Source organism: Nomascus leucogenys, chromosome 25 (genome assembly GCF_006542625.1).
Source record: "Nomascus leucogenys isolate Asia chromosome 25, Asia_NLE_v1, whole genome shotgun sequence".
Taxonomy (NCBI): domain Eukaryota; kingdom Metazoa; phylum Chordata; class Mammalia; order Primates; family Hylobatidae; genus Nomascus; species Nomascus leucogenys.
In genome coordinates, this window is record NC_044405.1 from 449,920 (window position 1) to 476,250 (window position 26,331).

At 34.9% G+C, this 26,331-nt stretch overlaps 1 protein-coding gene across 1 annotated transcript in view; it reads left to right on the forward strand.

The window, feature by feature from the left end:
• Positions 1-26,331, forward strand: part of LOC100607007 (multidrug resistance-associated protein 1-like) — an 88,327-nt gene that overhangs the window by 19,155 nt on the left and 42,841 nt on the right. Inside the window, exons 5-15 of the mRNA XM_030806201.1 lie at positions 2,742-2,919; positions 4,573-4,827; positions 7,230-7,295; positions 9,342-9,479; positions 11,135-11,281; positions 13,816-13,900; positions 13,998-14,064; positions 14,427-14,553; positions 18,717-18,893; positions 21,956-22,123; positions 23,263-23,425. Coding sequence (XP_030662061.1) covers positions 2,742-2,919; positions 4,573-4,827; positions 7,230-7,295; positions 9,342-9,479; positions 11,135-11,281; positions 13,816-13,900; positions 13,998-14,064; positions 14,427-14,553; positions 18,717-18,893; positions 21,956-22,123; positions 23,263-23,425 — 1,571 coding nt within the window. The remainder of the gene's footprint in view (positions 1-2,741; positions 2,920-4,572; positions 4,828-7,229; positions 7,296-9,341; positions 9,480-11,134; positions 11,282-13,815; positions 13,901-13,997; positions 14,065-14,426; positions 14,554-18,716; positions 18,894-21,955; positions 22,124-23,262; positions 23,426-26,331) is intronic.

Here is a 26,331-nt window from a genome sequence, read left to right on the forward strand (position 1 = left end):
CATTGCAATGAGTCACACCTTTGTCCCTGCCTAGGTGATGAAAGAGGCAAACTATCCTGTATTATTCAATCGTGTCTTTAGCTCTCAGCACAAAATCTGGCACATAGAACCGAAATAAATTCCCTGAAAAAAATACAGAACAAATGGGACTTAACCCAAAGTTATAATTTTCCAAAGTACCCTTATTCTGCAGCAGCTGAAAAACCTTAAAATTTTCACAATAAGTAACAATTGAGTGATCAGAAAGAATTGCAGAGCTTGTATGATCATAATTTGGCCATGGAAGAACTAATTTTATAAGCTAATTTTGAGACTACATATATACATGTGTAGTCTCATATATATATATACACACACACATACACATATGTAGAATATGTATATTTTGAGACTGCATGTGTATATATGTACATATGCATATATATTTTGAGACTGTATATGTACGTATATGTACATAAATGTACATTTGTACATAAATGTACATATGTACATATGTACATATGCAGTCTCAAAATGTATATATGTACATATGCAGTCTCAAAATATATATATTCTTTTTATATGAAAAAGTTGCTGGAAAGGACTATTTTTAAGGATGAGAGCACAGTCATATTATTATGACTCATGTGTAAAATAAAACATATAAAAGGAATATTTTTATTAATTTATCAGTAAAACTATACTTTCATTATTCACTACATACATTTCTTGTTGATTGTTGTGTTGGCTCTCTTCCTCCCTTTATGGATTTTACTTTAATATCAAACAAAAACCAAGTATTCGTATCTAATATCATGAATATTGTTTTATGGTCTTTATCATGCCTTGGGCACAGATTGTTTTTAATATTTCTCAATTAATGTGTGAAGAACCACTACAGTGCCTGATTTTAGTCATTTAGTTGTTTTGTCTTTATGCAAAAGGAAAAAGTATAATTGGTAGATATATGCCCAATAAGAATAGTGCTACTCTTTCAGGAACTGTAATTCCTAGAACAGGAAGGCATTTAGCAAATTGCTTTCATAAAAAGCAGGTGTCCCAATGGATGACATCAATTAAGAAATACAGAACTTTCTGCTGTTATTATGTATATGTGGGGTGTGGGATAATTTAATAGTTTCATTGAGCATATATAATGCTACAAATAATTGTTGATACCTAGAGGTTTTACTATTAGAGACACTTGTATATATTTTATTCTAAAGTCTGATTTTAATAAGGTTAATATTTTAACTACTTGGTTAATAAAGCAATTTGAACAAGACAAGTTACTTTTAATTTTTCACACAGTAGCTGTCCAAATTGTCAACAAATAGATCAAAGCCTAGAAATTTATGCTTTACTTACCACTTAAAAATTTAAACTTTTGGCTGGGTGCGGTAGCTCACACCTGTAATCCCAGCACTTTGGGAGCCCAAGGTGGGTGGATCACTTGAGGTCAGGAGTTCAAGACTAGCCTAGGCATGGCGAAACCCCACCTCTACTAAAAATACAAAAATTAGCTGGGCATGGTGGCGCACATCTATAATCCCAGTTACTTGGGAGGCTGATGAAAGAGGATTTCTTGAGCCTGGGAGGCAGAGGTTATAGTGAGTCAAGAGCCCGTCACTGCACTCCAGCCTGGGCAACTGGCGTGAAACCCTGTCTCAAAAAAAGAAAAAGTTAAACTTTTATAAAGAATGAGCCTTTAAATATAATATTTTTTGAGAAAAGGGTAGATATAGTCAAACCTAATTGCGTATGGTTTCATTTTAGTTCTACTAACCTATGGATTCACTCAAAATGGCTCATTACAATGATTTAGAACATTTTTGCATCTCCAGAGTTTACAGTGAAAAAGGTCCATTTATCAAACCTCTAATACTATACCTTTACATGTGAAATAGAAGGGACTACTAAATAAAACCCAAAATGGTGAGCCTGCAAAATAAATGACATGTTAACTTGTAGTATGTCACAGTATACACCCAAATTGTTTTCACCATATTGGATGTGCTATATAGTCTTTTAAATTTAACATTATTTTCAGTCACATTGATGCAGTTTAAAAAAGGTGAAATCATGCTTAAAATATTATTACCAGTGAACATCAGGCACTCTGAGTTTTAGACAATGTTTATAGTTGAGGGACTATCAGCCAAGATACTTGCAATTAGAACCATCCCCACTATTTTTCTGCACCCCAGCATTGGCCCTAATCATACTGATCATGCTGTCACAAACTTAAGAGGAAATAAGGAAAAGTAGAGAAAAAAGAAATTGGTTATGAATAAAAGTGACATTAAAACATGAGATATAAATCAAGCTTAAAAAAAAAAGCAGCACCTGTGTGCCATACTAAACGATCCCCTGCTTATGTTCTGGTTGTCATGTTTCCCTATATTTGATAAAACACATAATTTTGAGAAAAAAATAAAGTTTTAAATGTATCTATGTCTCGACTTTTCTGATGAAGTTATACCAGAAAAGTTAATTATTTGATGGGCCTGCCATGTGAAAACCAGAAAATAACCTCATACTCACAAGCCAGTGGAAGGGATTCCTGATTTTACTAAAAAAAAAAAAAAAACAGAGGGGGCGGGGACAAATATCAAATTAAGCAAGTAGAGAAAAAGAACAGGTAGGAGTGTGTGTGTGTGTGTGTGTGTGTATAACATTTTGACAATACTAAACTCTCATAAGCATTTAACACTTCAGATGTTTAACATTTCTGCCCCTTTCTCAATTTTTATGACATGCAGGCAAATGATCATTTTCTGTGAACACAGCTCAGATTTTGGCTGGAATGGCTATGGCTATGCAGTGGCACTTTTTGTTGTAGTCTTTTTGCAAACTCTGATTCTTCAGCAATATCAACGTTTTAACATGCTCACCTCAGCAAAAGTTAAGACAGCTGTAAATGGATTGATCTACAAAAAGGTAAAAATTCCAAGGAATCCCCATTTCTGGGTGGACTATTCCCTTATGTGCTTTAAAATAAGGGGACTAGAAAAATAGGGGAGTATATCAAAAAGTCCTTAGGAAATCCTTTGTATATAAATTTGTTTTGCTTTAAAAGAACTTTGGCTCATCGATATTGGTTGCATTAATTTCTCTTTAGTGCTCTCTCTCTCTCTTTCTCTCTTTCTCTCTCTCTGGTCTTTGCAACTTCTAGTCAGCCCTAATCCATTACATTAAAGATAATCTTTGTTTAATCTCATGCCACCTAACTGCTACTCACAAAGTCAGCGGAATTGAATATTTTCATGGTTTTCTATATGTATGCATCAATAAAACTCTCCTTTTCACAATATTATTTTCAGCCTTCATATTACCTTTTCCTTCCTCCTCTGTGAACTTCATTTTTATGCAATAAAGTCATTCATTTTTGTACTGTCATTCTCTGTTTCTCTTTTATTCTAAGTCCTGCCTCCCAAACTTGGCTGATCTTTATTCCCGGCATAACCCTAAAGTTTAATTAGTCCTTTTTTGAAAATACCATTTTAAACACTACCTCTTTACCATGCAGGGTCTTTTATTAACAACATAATTATAAACAGTTAAAGAGCTTTCTCCTGCCCCTAGTTATCAAGTAGTTATCCAAGCAACAACTGTACTTTGTTCCCGCTTTGCACTCTGATATAAATTGTAGGTTCATCAGGATTTGGAATAGAAATTTATTTACCTGTTGTATCCGTATCATATAAGACAATGACTTTTATACTTTATTAAAGTTGGATTACTGAATGAATGAATGAATGAATGAATAAACAAGTGAGCCCCTGCTTTCCAAATAAATTGAGGGAAGTGTTAGCATAAATAACAAACATGTGGAACTAAATGCAGATTTTATAAGAGATCGATGAACAGGAAATCTACAAGGGTTGTGCATAGTTAAGGAAGTTTTCACATAGAAAGTCTTGAAAAGGTCTTTGAGAGAGCTATTGACTTTGTGTAAGGGGAAGGAAGTATTATAATTTGGGCTGAGCTGGACATGAAGCATTACAGGCCATTTTGCTCTGTTGGGCCACAATGGGGGCATGAAGTGGTTGGTTTTATGGATCTTGGAAAGCCAAGTACAAATTGAGCAGTACATGGTAACTGAACTTGCAGCAGAGTTTAGCTCTGTAGAACTCAGTCCACATACAGGATTAGAGGGGCTGTCCCAGTCCCCCATGTGTCCATGTGTTCTCATTGTTCAGCTCCCACTTATAAGTGAAAACGTGGTGTTTGGTTTTCTGTTCCTGCGTTAGTTTGGTAAGGATAATGGCTTCCAGTTCCATCCATGTCCCTGCAAAGGACATGATCTCTTTCCTTTTTATGGCTGCATAGTATACCATAAATTCTTATTGTTTGGAAACCCAAATGTTACTCTCTACCAGTAAACATTATTCCAAAACTATATACTTTAATCACTAATTGTATTTCCTCACCTAAAAGTCATGTCTCTTTGTTTTATAATACCCCAATACATAAATAACCTTGTACATTTTCCTAATTTTATTAAACATTGATATTAAAAGTTACCATTGCTTGACTATAAAGATGCCCCATAATCACAGAACTCTAAAATCTTTGCTTCTCTCTTTATAGGCCCTACTTTTATCAAATGTTTCTCGACAAAAGTTTTCCACTGGGGAAATTATTAACTTGATGTCGGCAGATGCTCAGCAACTTATGGACTTGACAGCAAACCTCAATCTCCTCTGGTCTGCCCCTTTTCAAATCCTAATGGCCATATATCTCCTTTGGCAAGAGCTGGGTCCAGCAGTGTTAGCAGGGGTGGCAGTCCTTGTGTTTGTTATACCAATAAATGCTTTAGCTGCAACTAAAATAAAAAAGTTAAAGGTAAGAAAATGACTGCCTCATGTTACATGTGTCAAACAGGAGCTGAGTTTTCTGACTTGAGTTAACAATCACCATCTCGCTAATTATATAGAGAGAGTTATAAATGAAAGTCATCCAATTTTATCATTTACTTATTCACTCAACCAGTATTGAACAAGCATGTATCCTATGTCAGCCAGTGTTCCAGGCACAGGAAGTACAGCAGTGAGGGGAAATGACAAGTCCAGCTCTCATGAGGGGTAGTGGAGGAGACAGGCATTAAGCAAGTAAATAAATAGAAAGAAAACATTTGTATATGAAGAAGATTTAGTAAAGATACAGTGATGAAGAGACAAAGGATGCCATTTTACATTTAGGATCAGGGAAGTCCTCAGGAAGGGAATGGTATTTCAACAGGGTGAAGGAGTAATTCAAGTGGACGTCTGAGGGAAAGACACACCAAGCAAAGGGAAGAGTATGCATGCAGTCTGGAGGTAGGGGTATGCTTGCTTGTTTGAAAAGTGAAGTACTGCAGCAAGCAGACAGGAAATGCTTCACTAAATTAATGTTGATATTCTTCCTTTATATTCAGTCATTTATCCTACCATCAATATATGTTTTGACATCCCGCCATGTGTTAGACAGTGTGCAGTATGCTGTACTGTAAGAAATGGAGAAACCACAGAGTTCACTGCATTGAAGGAAATCACTCCGCAATGGGATAGATGCTTTCATATGTTAAATTAACAGAGGTGGATGTATTGCTGATGAAAACATTTTATAATTTTAAATGGATCAAAGATTAACAATATATATTGACATGGAAATGTGTCAATCATATTTTAAAGCAAAAAGTAGATTAAATATATGCATGTATATAATGCAAATATGTAGCTATATCATTGATCCATTATTAAAATGTGAATATACCTATACACATGTGTGTAATGGAGAGATAAAAAGATGAAGATACATAGCTATAAATATATTTGCATAAGCATAGAAGTAATCTAGAGATAAAGCATCAGTCTTTAAAGAATAGTTACCTGTAAAGTAGAATTAGACAGAAGGAGGATAGATTTTTACTTCTTACTTTAATACCCCAAGTGACTAAAAATTGTATAGTATTTTATATTTTTCTTAATTTTTCAAGTAAAAGATGACTTATTTTTAAACATAAAAACTAGAAAATAGGTATATTTATGAAGTAAAGGTACTTAGCATGCTAGTGTTTAGAATAAAAGATATGTTTATAACCAATACTTTTAACTAGTTTTAAAAAATATATTCTGGATTTTAAAAACTGCTATTTAAAGGCACATTATTAAGAATGGAAAAATATTTTTTGAATCTTAATCTAGAGTCCTATAACCTTCAAAGATATTTCAGTATTATGTCCAAATATACTAAATAAAAAATATGACTTTAGGCCAGGCGCGGTGGCTCATACCTGTAATCCCAGCACTTTGGGAGGCAGATCACCTAAGGTCGGGAGTTTGAGACCAGCCTGACCAACACGGAGAAACCCCGTCTCTACTAAAATACAAGATTAGCCGGGCGTGGTGGCACGTGCTTGTAATCTCAGCTACTCGGGAGGCTGAGGCAAGAGAATCACTTGAACCTGTGAGGCGGAGGTTGCGGTGAGCCGAGATCATGCAATTGCACTCCAGCCTGGGCAACAAGAGCAAAACTCCGTCTCAAAAAAAAAAAAAAAAAAAGAAAAAGAAAAAGAAAAGAAAAGAAAATATGCCTTTAAATCACACACATAATACTATTGGTATTAAATCGCACACAGAATATGACGGATATTAGCTTGTAATGCATTCTTCGTAAGATGTACAAATACTTATGACATATAAAGTGCCAATGTTAATGGAGAAAACACTTAAGAAACGATACCCAAACAAGTATAAAATATTATGATAATTGTTAAATATTTGAATAAAAGTACAATTGCTTAACATTTATAAAAAGAAAAGGAAGGGTATTTGAAACTATACATTTTAATTATTCTAATTCCCAAAGAACAAATAAAATTTATAGAGAGCCTTATTTTTATTCTTGTGACATTTCTGTTACAAGTATGTATATAAACAGTTAATGGAGTTTCAAGAAATGTGTTCTATTTTAGTAGGATGTGGGTGTTATTTTATTATTCAATTTTAAACAAATTGTGTTTAAAGAAATGTTATATTTTCTACTATTCTACTGTTCTCCTGTTGGCTATGTTCAAGTTACCTATTTATAACTATCTTCCAACATTGTCAATAGAATAATGTATAAATATTGTAAGATGCTTTTCTCCATTAAATCTTAAATAAAAATAGAGAAAATAGACCACATTTTTTAAATAGCTCTGGACATATCAGTAAAAGTATTACCAATTTTGTCAAACATTCTTTTATTTTCTTTCCATTAAATAGAAAAGCCAAAGAAAGAACAAAGATAAACAGATAAAACTACTCAAAGAAATCCTACATGGAATTAAGGTAATATGAAAGGGATATGCCTTCGACCTATTTTGAGTCAATGAATACAAATGAAGTCTGTGGTGTTCTCAGTATCTCAGAGTGATGATAGATAATAATTGTTGGCAGAAAATTTCAGATTTCAGATATTGTAGGAATTCTTATCACTAAAATAACATTTAAATGCAAAGCCAAATAAAATGCAGCCATTTTCTTTTTGTTTCTCACACAAGTAAACACAAATATCCCAGAAGTCACAACATATTACTTATTTTAAGGTGTTATGTTGAAAAGATGAGATGAAGCAGGCAAGAGTGGTAATAATACATCCATCAGTGTAAAGGCAGATTTATGTAAGGGAAGTGATAAGGTGTCATTTAGGTTATTTTATGTGGGATACAAATGATCACATAAATGCTGTTCTATAAATAGTATGTTGCAAATTATTTTTCTCTAGAAAAGCTGGGATAGCTTAAAAGTGAAAGCAGTCAGTATCCTTGGGGTCTGATAACAGGTGTTATAAAGCCTCTCTCTGACAATACTTATAATTGCTACCATTCATTAAATATTTTCTATGCATCAAGTGCTGTGCTTATTACTTTATATGTGTTTCCTCATGGAATTCTTATAAACCTCAAGAAGAAGGTTCCCCATTTCCATTTTATTAACTAGGAAGCAAAGACACTGAGCAGTTAAGGGTCAGGTCTAAATTTACAGAACCAGTGAGAGCGTATTACAGTTCTCCACAGAAAGAGAATCAATAGATTTCATATAGAGAGACATAGATATACAGAAATATGAAGAGAGATTTAAGAAACTGGCTCATCTGATTGTGGGGGCAGGCAAGTGTAATATCTGTAGAACAGGTGGGCAAACAGAAAATTCTAGCAGAACTTGATGCTGCAATCTTGAATCTGAAGGCAGTCTGGAAGCAGAATTCCTTCCCCACTGAGGAAACTTAGCCTTTCTCTTAAGACTGTCAACTGATTTGATAAGGCCCACTCATATAACAGAGGGTAATCTGTCCAACTCAGAGTTTAACTGACTGAAATGCTAACAGCATCTAAGAAATACCTTCACAGAAACATCTTGACTCCTGTTTGAACAAACAACTGGGCCCCATAGCCAGTGAAGCAGTCACATGAAATTAAGCATTGCGGCCGGGTGCAGTGGCTCATGCCTGTAATCCCAGCACTTAAAGAGGCCAAGGCATGCAGATCACCTGAGGTCGGGAGTTTGAGACCAGCCTGGCCAACATGGAGAAACCCCGTCTCTACTAAAAATACAAAAATAGCTAGGCGTGGTGGCTCATGCCTGTAATCCCAGCTACTTGGGAGGCTGAGGTAGGAGAATCGCTTGAACCAGGGAGGTGGAGGTTGCAGTGAGCTGAGATCATGCCATTGCTCTCCAGCCTGGGAAACAAGAGCAAAGCTCCACCTCGAAAAAATAAAAAATAAAAAAAAATAAGCATCGCATAGAGCTGGAGTTTGAATGTAGGTCAATTCACTCTAAAGTGTTTGCAATAAGCCAGTGTAGGATCCTATTTCCCCACATTTTCTGTCTCAGAAAATAATTTACAGTCTCAAAACACTAATCAGCTTTCAGAGAATGGCTTGAAGTACCAAAACATCTGTCGTGAAGAAACTGGAAAGGCAGGGAGAAGAGTTTAGCTATAAAGAAAAAGGTAATAGACAGAAGTGAGAGTTGGGTCAGCAGGAAGAGTGACAGAACTGAGCTAGATGGAAACTGTCTATGGAGTTCTATGGAGTTCGTGCCTTACAGCTGGGATGTTGCCGGAGTCTGGCTCAGAAATAAGCTATTGGGAGTGGTGGAGACATAAGGCTGGGGAATGGTTATTCCCTTCTTCTGCTCCGCTCCCACCCCCAAAATACCGCAATTTAAGAAAATATTCTGCTTCAGTCAAAGTGGAAGCAATTTAGTTTTCTTTATGGTTGTACCATCATTTTTTTGTTTTCACAATTGTGTGTGTGTGTGTTGTTTGTGTGTGTGCATTTTTTTCTTCTATGATATAGATTGTCAGATCATTATCGTGTGACTCATTTACAGATCCTCAAACTTTATGCATGGGAACCCTCCTATAAAAATAAGATTATCAAAATTCGAGATCAGGAATTGGAATTTCAAAAATCAGCTAGGTATCTTACTGTATTTTCCATGTTGACATTAACGTGCATTCCATTTTTGGTGAGTGTATGTCATATTTCCTGTTCTGATTTTCAAATCTGATTTACAGATTTACCTCCAAATTACTTGGAATTAAGATGTATAAAGTTAAATATTATGTATCTGAATTAAAATTGTAAAGAAATACATTCATTAACATGTGGATTAGAGAACGAAAGTTACAAAGAAAGGGAAAATACTGTATAAAATACTGTATGTGTTTTCATTGGTCTGTATTTTTTAGATACAATAAGATTTACTTCTCTGTAAATTTCTCAGAGATTTCATATATGTCTATATCTCCTAAAAATATTATCTACATTTCAGAGTTTCATTCCAATTTTAAAGCTTGATATGTGTGACTGATTCCTTTTAAGCAGACTCAAAGGGCATATTATATGGAGATGAGAACAGAAGCAGCATTTATTGAGTTGTTACTGAGTATCAGGAAAGTTACATACATTGCCTTATTTCAATCTCACAATAATAAGGCATTATTTTTCTCATTTCACAAGACGAAATGGAAGTCCAGAGTAGTTGGAAACATCCTCAAAGCTATAAAATTAGTATTTAGAGGCGAATTGACATGAAGTGACATTATTCTCTTTCTACTACACCATGTAAACGTTGGGAATCCCATGCTATTTTAACTAGAGTATAAATTGCCTTGGGATATGAAGCCATGGACAAAAGCCAAAGGAAAAGCAAGCCACATATAACCGGAGCATCAATTTTAATCAAAGTTGCCACTCTGTGTTGATAGTTAATTTTTTTGTGTTTCAACAAACATGTGAGTATTATGGAAGTGAATACAATATTTACATTTGGAATATGTTGGTAAAACCATCCAAGATGTATTTGCTTAAGCCAGGGCTATATACATGATAGTAAGTCCCTTCTCATGAATGAATGAATTTTTCCTGCCTTTTCTAAATGAAACTTATAAGAACAAATAAAAATCTTAGCCATGATTTATTCATATCTTCCTGTTAATCTTATGACACAAAGAAAGAATAATTATTATTATTATTATTTTTTTTTTTTGAGACGGAGTCTCGCTCTGTCGCCCAGGCTGGAGTGCAGTGGCGCAATCTCGGCTCACTGCAAGCTCCGCCTCCCGGGTTCACGCCATTCTCCTGCCTCAGCCTCTCCGAGTAGCTGGGACTACAGGCGCCCGCCACCACGCCCGGCTAATTTTTTTGTATTTTTAGTAGAGACGGGGTTTCACCGTGGTCTCGATCTCCTGACCTCGTGATCCGCCCGCCTTGGCCTCCCAAAGTGCTGGGATTACAAGCGTGAGCCACCACGCCTGGCCTAAGAATAATTATTATATATAAGTCAGAATGTATGCAACTGGAAAATAAGTTTACATAAAGCTTCTGAATTTTAAAGAAATGATGAACTGGTTTACAATGTAAATGGGAATAGTAACTGTGTAAGAATATAACATGTCTTACAAGAAAAGCGCTGGACCACATGGTCTCAAGGATGTCATTGTCCAAGATACATGAGTTTATGACCCGTACTAAAATATATTTTATATTCTTCAGCAAGAGTACTAAATTTCAGGAAACAAACACAATTATTGAGATTTTATTTTCTAATTTTGGGGACTGTAACTAATAATGTTGTTATCAGCAGAAATTTGAAGAAAATAACACATCTCTACTTTTTAGGTGTCCCTGGCAACCTTGTGTGTCTATTTCTTACTGGATGAAGGAAACATTTTAACAGCCACTAAAGTGTTCACATCGATGTCTTTGTTTAATATTTTAAGGATTCCTCTGTTTGAGTTGCCAACCGTGATCTCATCTGTGGTCCAGGTACATACAGAATACCTTAAACTAGGAATTATCCCTATACTGGAATCTATGGTTTGTGACATTTTATTTCTTTGTCTTTCTAATTTTATTTTATTTCACTTTATGTAGTTGTTTAACACTGCATTCAAAATTAGTTTTCCTGAATTAATGAATAATAGAGAACATTATAGAATTAAAAAAGCATGTCTTCCTTGCTTGTGCTTTTTTTCCATCAAAGTGACTTTTAAATATTTCAGTATGTCATTTTGTTTTCTTGTTAAGTGCTAGATTCTCTACTTAGCATTTTTAAAGCTGGTGTTAGCCACTATGCCATCACAGGATTCATTTCCTGCTTCCAGCGGAAAAGTTATAATTAGGTGCTTTGTATGAAACTAGATCGAATGTTTTCCCAGGGTTTAGCAGCATTTCATCTATACTGAATGGATAAGCAGGGAGAAAAGCACATTGATAATATGAGTCAGCCAACAAGCCACGTGTATGAGATGTCTGGGTCAGCCTGATTTTAGTTGTAATCTCCAGTTCCCGGAGGCTGTTTAGATGCTAGATACAATGAGTAGATGAATGCTAAAGCCACAAGAAACCCAGAAAAGTTCCTTGATCCTTTTGCCCTGAGATTTATGGTTACATTTTTTGGATGTCAGGTTTGGCCATCCTCCATTCAATTATTTTCCTCAAGTCTGGATTCATAAACAAAGTGAATATTTGCTTATTGGAATCATCCTTTAATCTAAGAACTTTACTCTTTAAAAAAATATTATTTGAATAAGGAGTAACATAATTGAATAGTAAAAACCAATTAAGCTATTTTGTTACATCACATCTTTTTCATGTTATTTTTCTTAAAATAACCAACAGAGGGCATAGAAGAACCGCTGATGTGATGCTTTTAGCATTTGATTTCATAGCACGCTTCTCATAAAGAAAATGGCAGTTCTTAGAGTAACAGTTTTGGTCTAGTTTTGAAATTAGAATCTAGCTAAAGGTCCGATATCAAAGCCTTTTCCAATTGCTAGCAGTACTCTGCTACCTTCATTTAAGGAGACCATTTTTCCAAAATGGAAAAAAAAGAAAAAGCTGACTGTATGTTCTGATTTGACACACTTGGTAAACAAAACCACAGCCCAATTACATCTTATGTGTTAACGATACAAGTCCCCTAGCACAAAGTAAATAAAAATGTACTAGAAATTGTATGTAAGTCAGTTTTCAGAAAATAATGTAATTTTATTTATCCTAATGTAGCTAAACATTTTATAGCTATTTTACTATATTACTATTTCCTATTTTACTATAATTGAATGTTATTTTATCAACATTATAGTTTTGTTTACTATCAGTAGCAGAATTCACTCACCAATCTTAAAGTTGCTTTTAAAACCTTATTTTTCTATATCACAAGAAAATATCACCCTACACCTGTTAGGATGGCTATTATCAAAAAGTCAGAGAATAACAAATGTTGGCAAGGATGTCAAGAGAAGGGAACCCTTGTGTACTATTGGTGGGAACATAAATTGGTACATCCGTTATGGAAAACAGTATGGAAGTTCCTCAAAAAATTCAAAATAGAACTACCACATGGGATAGAAATCCCACTTATGAGAAAATATCCAAGGGAAATAAAATTACTCTGTTGAAAAGATATATGCACTCCCATGTTCATTACAGCATTATCAGGAGCCAAGATATAGAAACAACCTAAGTGGCCATTGGCAGAAAAATTGATAAAGAAAATACACAAACAATATAATATTATTCAACGTGGCAGAATATTATACTAAGTGAAATAAACTAGGCACAAAGAGACAAATACTCTATTATCCCACTTATATGTGAAATCTAAAAAAGTCTAACTTACAGAAGCAGAGTGAAGAAAAGTGCTTATTAGGGCTCAAGGGTGACATTGGGGTGGGGTGGGGTGAATGAGATGTTGATCAAAGATTACAAACTTCCAGTTCTAAGATGAACATACTCTGGAGATCTAACGTACAGCATGGTGACTATGGTTAATGATAGTGTATTGCATACTTGAAAATTGCTAAGAGAGTAGATGTTAGGTATTCGTATATACAGGAAAATAAAGGTGTCTACGGGAGGTGATACATAATCTAATTAGCTTGATTGTGGTAATCATTTCAAAATGCGCATGTATATAAAAAAATGTTGTATACCTTAAATATGTATAATTTTTCTCAATTATACCTCAAAGAAGTTGGGAAAAAAATCAATCTTTCTATAATTATTAAGAGTTATTACGGCTTTTCTAGAATAATAAATAGGATTTCCATTTCTTTTTCTCATACCTTTCTGCACAGATGACATTAGTTTTGATCTTTGATTCTCGAAACTGCCCTTTGTCTTTAGGAATGAATGTATTTATAACATTAAATCAATTCAAACTATGCTTGCTATGTTTATCTCAATATCTTTAATTTGCGTAAAAATTCTACTCCGGCTGTAAAACATAATAAACATTTTTTACTTTAAGTTCTACTTGAACCCCAGATAAATTCCATCTGTGCTTATTTTGATAGACAAAGATATCCCTGAGCCGTCTGGGAGACTTTCTCAACACTGAGGAGCTTCCTCTTCAAAGTATTGAAACAAACTATATAGGAGGTCAGCACTTCCTCTTTTCATTCATTACTTATTTGACTTCTGGGTTGAAGGTAATTGGTTCTAAAATGCATCACTGTGTATTTCTTTTCTTCCTTAGATCATGCTATTGGGTTTACAGATGCTTCTTTCTCCTGGGATAAAACAGGAATGCCAGTTCTAAAAGAGTAAGTTGTGGTTTGGAGAATTTTTTTTAATGTTAATATTGGGTTCTAAAATGCTCCATATTTTTATTTCTTAGAGTTTTTAATAAGATTAATATACTGAAATTAATAAGCCTGTTAACCTCTCATTTTACCTTTCATTTTCATAGTGATTTAGCTGTCCTTTTTTCTATTATTTCTTCTGTCTGCAGCACTTTAGTGTTCATTTGTTTGCATTTTGGAAGGGTAGGTGTTTGTAGAAAAAGTGAAAAGCAACAATTTCAGGGATGATGCTAAGTGCTGCATACAGTGACTTATCTAGGAATATATTTTAAAAACAACCATAAAAAGAATTCCCTATGTTGTCTCCCTTTCTTCTCATGCAGCTTGAACATAAAGATTCCAGAAGGAGCTTTAGTGGCTGTTGTAGGGCAAGTTGGGTCTGGAAAATCATCCGTGCTTTCTGCCATTCTGGGGGAAATGGAGAAACTTACCGGAGTAGTTCAAAGAAAGGTAAAATAAAAAATACATTCTTTCAACATCTCCTAAGGTAACAAAGCTATAGCCAACTTGTCATTAGTGTTGATAAGAATTTATCAAGTTGAATTGAAAATGCAAGCATTTAATGGGCATTTCTAGTTTATAACAAACATTTCAATTTCCATAGAAATTGATTAACGATGGGTGGATTAATAACAGAATTCTGTTCTCCAAATTCTTCAGCAAATCATTTATAAATGCTTATGTTAATTGTCTGATGATATTAACTGAATTGCAACCAATTATAGAGAAACGACTGTGATTTATATTGTAATTTGATTAGGTTTCTATGTATTAGTCAGCAAGGTTCCCTAAGTAATTACAGCCATTTCATTTCTAAGAAGTCTTGTAGCCAATCTCGAGTAGGATCTTTGACCAAAAAGAAACTTCAGAAAAATAGTTATTAATAACTTACATTTAAGATTCAGCATTAGGACCACGAAGAGGTCTACTCTTGACTAATTGTTCTATTCTTAAGGGTCAATAAGAATAAGAATTGAACAAGTTCGCCCAGCGCGGTGGCTCACGCCTATAATCCCAGCACTTTGGGAGGCCGAGGCGGGTAGATCACGAGGTCAGGAGATCGAGACCATCCTGGCTAACACGGTGAAACCCCGTCTCTACTAAAAATACAAAATATTAGCCGGGCGTGGTGGTGGTCGCCTGTAGTCCCAGCTACTCGGGAGGCTGAGGCAGGAGAATGGTTTGAACCCGGGAGGTGGAGCTTGCAGTGAGCCGAGATCGTGCCACTGCACTCCAGCCTGGGCGACAGAGCAAGACTCCATCTCAAAAAAAAAAAAAAAAAAAAAAAAAAGAATTGAACAAGTTCTTAATCAGCTTTCTCTTTTTGAAACAGTAGACTACCCAATGAATTTTTCCTTAGATGTAATCAACTCTTAGGTAAAATACCAAGTAGCCCAATCTTTTCTTCTTACCTGTGACAAGATGAATAAGCTCTATATATCCTGAGATCAGTATCTCTTCACTCTCTTATTTTTTCTTTCCTCTCTGGGAAAAATCAGTTCTAACTCCTTTTATTTTTCCTCACATATTTCTTTACACCCTTATATCTTTGCTGATTCCAGTCCTTTGGTGGCTAATTTTTTGTTATTCTTTTTTATCTCGGCATGACTGTTACCTAGTCTAGGGCCAAATATGATTCCTATGACATTTTCTAATAAGATTGCACTTAATGAACACCACTATTTTTAAACCTTAAATATACTATCTTTGTAGCACTATGCTGTTTGTAGCAATTGCAATTAGCCATTTCTCTGCGGTTTAAGATAGCTGTAACTTTTACTTGGGTGTACATTACAAACATAATGAGTGTCCTATTAATTTTATTTTTATTTAGTTTTTTCAGCTATTTTCACTAAGCAATTACTGAGCCCATGCTATGTGCCTGGCACTTTCTGCCAGAGAAGTAAACGTGAATAAGATATGCCCCTCTTCTTTCAAAGGTCATAGTCTAGTGAGGGAAATACCATAATCAATTATAAAAAGGTCTAAATCAGATATAAAAAATGAATTAAAGCATAAAAAACAACAAATTCTGCTTCAAAGAGTTCGAAAAAGAATACGAGAGGAGGTCGCCCTTTATTTGATCTTGAAAAATCATTAGAAATTGATAAAGATAAAACGAATGTCAATTCTAGATTTCACCTAATTCATTAATAATAGTAATAAGCTGAAAAGGCTGGGGTGGGAATTGCATAGGATAATGTGCAAAGACCTAGCCTAGCTCCTCTCCATGAATATGTATGGATGATCATCATCTTTATTACGATTGTTGAGGCTCTCATAATAAGATTTAAAGGTTATTTCTGATATCTTTGAATGTTTTTAATCAAGAAGGTGTTCATAGTGATGAAAGAAACTGTAATAATGCCATTATTAGTGGTAAAACAGAGAGGATATTCTTTGTTTACATTAAATTACAGATGCCCAAGTAAAAAGATATTATCTGTTTTTATAACTGGTCATTGGCCTTCAGGAAGATTTTGGCCTGGATCAATGGCAGGATTTGAAGTATCACACTCTGAATTTATTTCCCCAAATATTTTTTATTCAGAATTTGTATCATCCTGATTATCTCTATTAAGTAAAATTAATATAGCAGCATTTTCAAAGTGCTTTTGTGTGTACCTTCTATTTTTCGGTTTTTCAGGTGATTACTTTTTTGAGGCATATTTTAATCCACAATGTTCAAACTCTAAGACTGCCTATCATCGCTAAACTTTCTCTGTAGATTCCCTACTCTTCTCAGTATCAAAAGCTCACACCAGGCACCGCTCATGAAAAGTATTCAGTATTCAGTGTTCTGTGGTAGAAACATCAGAGATTTGGAGACCATTTTTGAATTCACAAAATTTCTATTGTAGTTTCTTTATTAAGAATGAAACAAAATGTTTTCATTTGTATGTGAAAGGAAATAATAAAAGAGAACATTTACATATCTATGAAAACTGATCAACTCGTTTTCAACTGTTTTAATACCAATAAAAGGCCATACCTCTTAATGTAGTATTTAGTTTCTGTTTTCTCATGTTCTCCAGTCTCTTCTTCTTTGTTTTTTATCCTCTGCACTGCTCAACTTTCTTAATACATAGCAAATATTCAAAATATCTATTAGTCACATGCTGATTTTATATGCAATTCAAAGCAAAGTTTAGATTATTCACTTCACAAGGCAATTTGAGAACAATTCCTTTTGTGTTCAAGATCAGGTCAGATCAGAATTATATTGTTTTTGATCAAAAGCCATTCTGTGTCTTACATACTCAACAAAGAAGAATTATAAGTTAATCTTTGACCTTTGAAGTAGTAGGTAGAAATCAAAAGGCTGATAATGGCTGCACATGTGTGTATATCAGAAAGTACTTTAAGTGTCTGGTATTGTTATAGAGCGTTGAGTACTTAAAATACTAAATCAATGTTTGGATTAAGTCCATGGGGCAGATTGAAAGGTAGCCCACTAGTGCAAATATTTGGGTTCTTTTTCTAGAAAAGAAGGGTTAGTTGAGAAGATATTTTATGCAGCAGACTGTCATATTTAAAAATCATTTCAAGGTATAAAATCATAAAAAATAAATTTGGGAGCAGTGGTTAATGTATAACACACGGAGATTTGACACCCAGATCCTCCTACTAGTTAGGACTTCTACAAGTCACAGCTGTAGGAGTATGAACAGGAAATCATCTCCTTCAAGGTTGGCCTGGACTTCAGATAGTGGCCTGTCCCAGGGTCCCACTTTTGCTCTGCCTGACTTGGAACAGCTGTGTTGACCAATTCTCTTCCATGGCACTCAGGAGGATTGGCCAAGGCTTTCTTGGTTCTGCATCACATCTGCATCTGTGGCTTCTCCCTCTGCCTAATCTTCCCTCCTCCTTTCCTTCCACAGGGGTTGATCCCAAATAAATAACTTGGGCCCCAAAATCAGATTCAGTGTTATAGACTGAATTGTGTTCCCCCAAAATTCATATGTTGAAGTTCGAATTCCCAATACCTCAGAATGTGACTGTATTTGGACACAAAGTCTTTAAAAGAGCTAGTTAAGTTAAAATAAGCTCATTAAGGTGGATTCTAATTCAATATCACTGGTGTCCTTATAAGAGGAATTAGCACACACACACACACACACACAGAGGGAGAGAGAGAGATATCATGTGAAACACAAGAAAATTACAATCATCAACAAGCTGAAGAGAGTGGCCTCAGTAGAAATCAACCTTGCTAACACCTGATTTCAGACTTCTAGCCTCCAGAACTGTGAGAATAAATTTCCACTGTTGAAGCCACCCAGTCCATGGTATGTTGTTATTGCAGCTCTAGCAAACTACCACACTCTGCATCTGCTTCCAGAGAATACCACTAGAGACAGATAACTTAGATAGAAGCTACAGTGAAAGTAAATAAGAAGCACAAAGTAACTCATTTGGAGGAAATTCCAATAAAACATATAAAATATGGTGCCATGATCTATATAATTCTATTTATCTATATTAAATTTTTTATTTTTATTTTAAAGCTAAAGAAGGCAAAACCATGAACTAAATATGTTCCTTTACTGTGGAGCATGCAACTTCTCCTTTTCTCTAGTTAAGAATTTTTTTTTAACCTCTTTCTTTTTTAGGGCTCTGTGGCTTATGTTTCTCAGCAGGCCTGGATTCAGAATTGCATTTTGCAAGAAAACATTCTCTTTGGCTCCATCATGAAGAAAGAGTTTTATGAGCAAGTATTGGAAGCCTGTGCTCTCCTTCCAGATTTGGAGCAGTTGCCAAAGGGAGATCAAACTGAGATTGGAGAAAGAGTAAGGAAACTGTAATTTATCATGTGAAGAAATATAATCCCATTCAGCTGTGCTAATAAAATGTTTATGGCCTTTTTCTTGAAGTCTCGAAGAAGAGGTATACAACTATAATTTTTAAAAATTATTATTGTAATTCCTATGTAAGAGATGGCAGTATTAAGGACAAGTAATCATTTATAATTGACTGTTTGGAAAACAGATTAAAAATCAGTCGGAAATTCTGTTGTTAGTATCCACGTGGGGGAATAAAAGCCCATTAATTAGATCATCAAACTTTTGTTTTGGTGGCTGACACAATGCAGTTCACTTTCTAAAGAGTGACTAATAGTTTTGTTTATTCCTGTATCTCTGGTGCGCAAAGTCAAGGCTAAAACAGGAGCAAAAGTGCACCAGTCTCCAGCAGTGGCACCGGAGTCCAGGTTCTAAAGAAGCTCTGATAACAATACTGTTATGAACGTGACTTCTCCACGTTTGCTCATTCCTGCTTAAGTGGAACTTGTTTCCCAATCATCTTTCTTTGTTCTACTCCATTTTCATTGTGTTAGTAAATAGTCATTACTCTGCTCAGTGTTTTGGATTTAAAAAATATATATATCATGAGCTGAAGTATGAACCCCGAGAAATTATCTCCAACCCCTGACTAAAATCTCCATTAATTAAACATGAATGCAAAAGTAGCCTCTGCCTACAATTCACGTGTGCTATAAAGATGAATAAATAATCCTTACTGAATGCTTTGAATCGCTGAAAAGAGAGTGAGCATACCATTGTTAGACATTTTTACACCTGCCCTCATGTTATCTAATAAGCCCATTATAGAAATTAATACAAGAAATATATAACAAAATTGTAGAACATAGAAATATATAAAATCTGGGATGAGCCAGAATTTACCTTGTAACTAGAATTACTTCATTTATAATCTATAACTTTACAGGATGTATATTCTCAATAGTTTCAAATAGGTTTATTTTTTCCAACCCTTGGATTTCTTCTTGCATCTTCACCATCTCTAAGCAAAATTATTCCATAGCTAAAAGGCAGAAATGTGAATTCTTCTTCAAACTTGTTAATACATGTTGAACAAGATGCTGATAAACCCAGTCTCTAAAAATATGAAATATCTGATATTTTGTAACTATAAAAATCTTAAAAAGGGAAACAAATCCAAACTAAGAAGTATAGATTTAATATAGGCATTGAATGCTATTGCCATTTATAATGTCTTATTTTTATGGTTAAATTTATCCCAATCTGCATTTGAACTTTACACATGTAATTGAATATTTCAAAAGGAAATCTGTTTACAGGTGCTTAAGAGACAATAAAGGCAATGACTGTACACTTTTCCCCTACTTGTATTCATCTTTTCTTTTGGCATTCTTCATTTGACCACATTTATTAATATTTTATATGCCCTTATTCTGCTATGGGGTACACAATAGTGAGTGAGAGCTCTACCACTCTGCCTTCAAGGGATTTGCAGTCTGGTGGACCTCTGCCAATAATACTAATCAGTTGTCTTTATCGATATTTATGAATCATCTAGCATTAGATGCTGGGTGTCGGGAACACAAGGATTAACTAGGTAGGGGCTCATAGGCTAGCAAGAGAGACTGAGATAAATATTGCCAATTCTAGCAATGGGATGAACACACAAAGCGCAGCAAGACAGGAAGGGAGGGAATGAATCACTTCACTTGGGACACCTGATGGAAAGTTGCCTTCAGAGGACATTTCAGTGTGAGTAGCCCTTAAGTTAAAACAGAAGGATGTGGTCTCCCAAGCACAGTGAATAGCCTCTTCCCGGTATGAAAGACCAGGTTAGTCTGCTTGGCAAACCACAGTCACTTGAAGGCAACTTTGGGAGAGTGGGTGAAGAGATGAGTTAATGCCAGAATATAAGCATCTTAGATTTATACTAAATAATTTGTTGTTTTTGCTGTTGCTCATGAGTGATAAAAAGAGGGAGCTGTGGATATCCAAGGTTTTCATGCAAGATGATGACATAATTACAGAAAAGTGATGACAAGGTAGAGGGTGAATTGGAAAGAAGGGTAACTGGATGATAATAGCTAATGTTGATTGTATCCATACTCAGTGTTGGATTTTTCCTAAAATTTTCACTCTAATCTTATTGAATGCTCCCAACAAACATATGACTTAGGTGCTATTATAAGCATATGCACACACCCGTATTACATTCCTTTAAGTGAGTATATATGAGTGTGTGGGAGGAGGGTGTATAATGCCTATGGCCCTTGCTAAAATGTGACCTCCTCATGACAGACTGTTTCACCCATCTTTGAATCCCAAGCATTAGCATAGTACTCAAAATATAGTCATACCCAGAAGATGTTTGCTGAGTAGGAGAAGGATGAAAAATGCAAAGAGGCAATGGCATTTTATAATTACAGGTCATTGGCTAAATTCTGTGCTGCACTGAGAGCTTTTAAACCAGATCTGTAAATACTAAATATAAAATAAATCAAGTAAATTGGGCCTGGCTCCATAATTCTTCATACATGGTTGTACATGTCAACTTTAATTCTCACATGGAGTGATGAATATTCCCTATTCTTGCTTCTTAGAGTTGTACTTTTGCCAACAAGACTTGTACTAATCTTTCTACAGGAGAAAATAGGACATGTTGATTACTTCTTTGGTAATTTGGCTGTTATTTTCAATTTCCTGTGTGTCAATTTAAAAATAATCACTAGTGCCAGTATATGGTTGGCAGCCAAAAGTCTTATTTAATATTCTACAGGCATGACTTTTCAGAGTTAGAGATTTGGAAATTCTTTTCTCCTTACTCGTTAGCATCCTCTTTTGAGAGTAAGCACTTAAGAGAAAGTAGATATATCTTCTAATTTGTGCAAATTAGTAATGCTAGGAAATGAGATGGGGCTAGGACTGGAAAGTCATGGATAAAGAAAGGTTGGAGCATTCATCTTGGGTTGCTATCTATCCATGCTATAAAAGAGCCTTTGGATGTAACTGCACGTGCTTTGAGATGTATATACATTTCCTCTGGTCTTGTTTTTCTCCTGCTCCATTTTCAGGGTGTGAATATAAGTGGGGGCCAGCAACATCGAGTAAGCCTGGCCAGAGCTGTCTACAGTGGGGCCGACATCTACCTCCTGGATGATCCCTTGTCTGCTGTTGATGTTCATGTTGGAAAGCAGCTTTTTGAAAAAGTGATAGGGTCCTTGGGCCTTTTGAAAAACAAGGTAGCCATAGTTTCATTTATGCTTTCTTGTGGGGCAGGGGATCTGTCTAGCACTGTGCCTAAAATTTCTATTTATTTTGTTTATTTGTTTAAGCAAAGTAGTCACATTTCACATGAAAAAAATGGGATGCTCAGATTGCAATTTCACAGACAAATTTCAATGGGTAATTTTTAAAGTTTTACTTACAAGTTTACTCTGGTGACAATTTAAGTGATTGTTATCTCTTCATCTAATACCATATCCTAAGGGGATTTATGTGCCATAATGAATTGTTGTTGACTCAAGTGATTTTTACAATGGTATTTTGGTGCACACTACTGTTACTAAAAACAGAATTATTTTACTGATTATTTAAAGCGTAAAATTTGATATTATTAACATAGCAATTTGATATTATTAACATAGCAATCGTAGTGATTCAGCTGTTTTGTTAAAAGGCCAAGAAGATGAAAATTAGTATTTACCAGTACATGCCATATTTCGCAGTGTAAATTAGTTCATTTATCCGTATTGCACATACAAAGGAACTCAGGGCTCACAATGACTTGATATAGGTTGCTCAACTTAAGAACAATAGAGATTTTTAAAAGTATGTCTGACTCCAAAGCCACATTCATTTCTTCATAGTATGTGTTTATGGAATTATTAATATAGAGAATTCTGAAAATATATGTATAAAATTATAAAATATGTCTCAGTAAAAATAGACAAACATCTTTATATATTGACATAAACCCAAGATTAAAAATGTCACACTTAATTATATGTATAAAATAATATGAAGGATTTAAAAATGAGGACCATGAATTATGACTTGGATTAAACACTTTTTTGTAATGGTAGTTTATATTTAAAAATAAGCAAGAATGACATATATGAAATTGTTTTGAATTTCCAATTAAATTGATTCATTTCTAATGAATGAAAAAATACCTGAACTAAAGTGTTAAAAATCACATTTAGAAACTATTTTCTCATCTAGCAGCATGTCATTATTCCTTGTAAAATATATAGATGCTGCCTTAAACTGGCACCTACCAAAAATCATACTCTGAAACAGTAAAGAAAAAAAAGTCACTGCAGCTTTTTTTAAAAAGCCATTTTTTGTAACCTCTGAGATAAAACACTTTGTTTTTCAGACTCGTATTTTAGTGACACACAATCTCACACTTCTGCCACAAATGGATCTTATTGTTGTAATGAAAAGTGGCAGAATAGCTCAAATGGGAACATACCAGGAGCTGCTGTGTAACACCAAAAATCTCACTAATTTGCACCAAGTCATCAGTGAACAAGAAAAAGGTAAGGACACAATAAAAAATTAACTTAAGATACAGTATACCTACCCATTTTGAAAGTTCATTAATTGCGTAATTTCATGCTATAAATTTTCATTCATCCTGCTTAAGTCAGGGACGGGGCACCTTCCTTTCCAAAGGAAAGAAGCAAATACAATGAGATACATCAGTTAAAAATTAAACTCGTTTATGATTTTTAAGAAAAGTTTTCAGTTCCCTGGGGTCTGTTTATTCATTTATGAAATAAATTAGATTACTTATAAACTCTAGTCCCAGTCGAGAACATAATCACTCTAAACATTATATCTACTTTTCAGTAAGAACAGGGAACATACATGTGAAATAAATAATAAAAATTTTAAACATCTAGGTATCATATAGCACATTGAGGAAGAGAAAACAAAAGAAAGAAATTGGCAAAGGCAAAAGGGATCGATGTTTGTTCGACTTTTAAGAATTAGTTTTATTTGTCAATTTTTGTTGCTCTAGCCCTAGAATATTAAATTAAGATGTATGGACATTTCAAAATAAAACAAGTGGTTTGATCCTTATCCAATGTGTAAGATGCAAGAATGTTTGATATCCAGCATTATCCTAAAGTTGGGTAATGTAGCATCATCTCTTTTTACAGCTGTAGATGGTTTGTCATGTAGACACCATCGTATTTTTTCCTGTACTTTTCTAGATCCTTTTCCTATACCTTTCCAGAGCAGCGCAGCAAACTAACTGTAAAACCAGTTAACTATTTCATAATTTCAAGATAAAAGAAGAAATATAGAACTATGTCTCATTATTTTCTACATGAACTAGTATCCATTAGCTCACCTGACACTTGTCCTGGATATGAAGTCCTAAAAATATGAAATTGGTTTATAACAAGATCAGTACAATTTATTACTTTAATGCCATGAAATTCAACAACAAAGTCATTTTGCTGATATTTCTCTTTCGGACCTAAGCTAACACACATTAGTTTTGTAGTACTATTTTTTAAATTCCTTGTTTTTCCACCTTTCTCATATTACAAATATTCTATCTGCAAAATTATTTGGTGCATTGTCAGATGACTGTTGGCATCCTTAACAAAAGAACTTCCTCTTTTCTTAACGTCTAGCACTTTGGAAATGATTCCTTGCCTTCTCAGAAAGGTTAAGTAATAATTTATGCTTCTTGTGTAGAAAACAGATGTCTAGGAGTGCCTCCTAGACTAGAAGAAGCATGGACTCTGTCATTTCTTTATCCCTGTCACTTAGGTAGCCTCATGCTAGGCAAATTACAGGCACTCAGTAGCTGTTTGTTAAACAGATGAATCTGAAAGTGTATCCCCTCAGGAGTTAACAAGGTGCTATGGAATGCTATGAGCCAGTCTTTCCTGTGTGTGTGGCCATTTGTTTTAAAGGTCACATGAAATATAGATTGTATGACTTCAGAAAATATAGTTCCAAAAGTAGGCAGAGTGTAAGCTTTAAGCTAAATATGTAATTTGCCATAAAATATAAACAGTGTGTCTTTTGAAACCTGTGGAATTTGCTGTTGTTTAAATATCCAATTTTGGAAACAAAAATCCCACCTTTCCTGCATTTGTATAACTTTTTTAGGTACAAATGCCCTCTACTGTGGCAGAATAAAAGCAGTAATATTCTTAAAGTTGGGCTGATAGATGTTAATAGATCTCTATTAATAGATGTTACCAAGTCACAATCAGACATTTGCCAGAGTTAGAAAAACGTAACTTCAACTTCTTTCTAATTACCTGAATATTTCTGTCTTTCCCATGACAATCAGAAAGGTGGAAAGTAGAGAAAATTTTTATGCCAGAAATAGAATGTGTTATTAAAAGTGAGTATTCTGGAATTTTGATTTTTTGAATGCTGGATAAAAAATACATAAAGACTTAGACTCACAATAAAAACTAGCTAGCTAGATCAAGAGATAATCTGTAAAAGGTTAGCTCTATAGAGTATGATTTCCTTAGCCACTGTAGGGGGCAAGACAAAAATGGATTTTGATATCAAACACTACATTAAATAATAGCTTACATTCAGCGTGATGTCCTGCAATGCTGCCCCCTAAACCTGGGCCAAACGATCCTGGCCTTGTACTTCATGCTTTAGTCAGTTCCCACTCTAGCCTTCCCTGTATGGTGTCCTCCCCATTTCCTACTTCTTGACCATTCTAGGTACTCAGGTCCCAGAATTCTCTGCTCAAATGATGGAAGCTTGTTCCTGGGACCTGGGCTCTCATTCCTCAGGTTTGTTCTCTCATGGACAGACTGCCCGGTGGCATGCATCATTCTTTGGCCTGAGGATGTTTCTCTTGCGAGTGGGAGAGTGGGCAGAGTCTGGACATGGCAGCTGAGGTATCTGCAGATGTACAGAGCTTCTGAGAGTGCAGAGTGGAGCTTGGGAGGGGGAGAAGAGCAGCAAAGGCCTTGGCTGAGACTGACTCATCAAGGACTGCCATGTCCCCCGGAGGAAGTCTCAGGAATCCAGACATTCTCATCTGATCCTTGCCTTCCAGGTGGCTTGGAAGGTGTATTGGTCAGAGAAAGCAATAGAACTTGAGTCTTTTAATTCCATCAGTGACTTTTAAATAATTGGAAATGCAACATGTGAGCTTTTATTTGCCTTCTTGCTCTGGTTCCACAGATTTTAGGTGCAGGTCTGTCCCTGTGGGGAACTTCTTTCTGTTATTTGCATAAATATCAAGGGAAATGAGATTCTGTTTGAGCACACTTTTGCTGAGATTTAGGGGAAAGAAATTACCTGGCAGAGAGTAGGATGTAAGAGGCATAATCACTCTGTGATCTTTCATTTATTTATTATAATTCACCCTTTTCGGTCTTGAGTCTGTTCAAAAATTCTTTTAAAAGGTACACAATTCTTCAGTTTCAAAATTCTAGTTAATTTA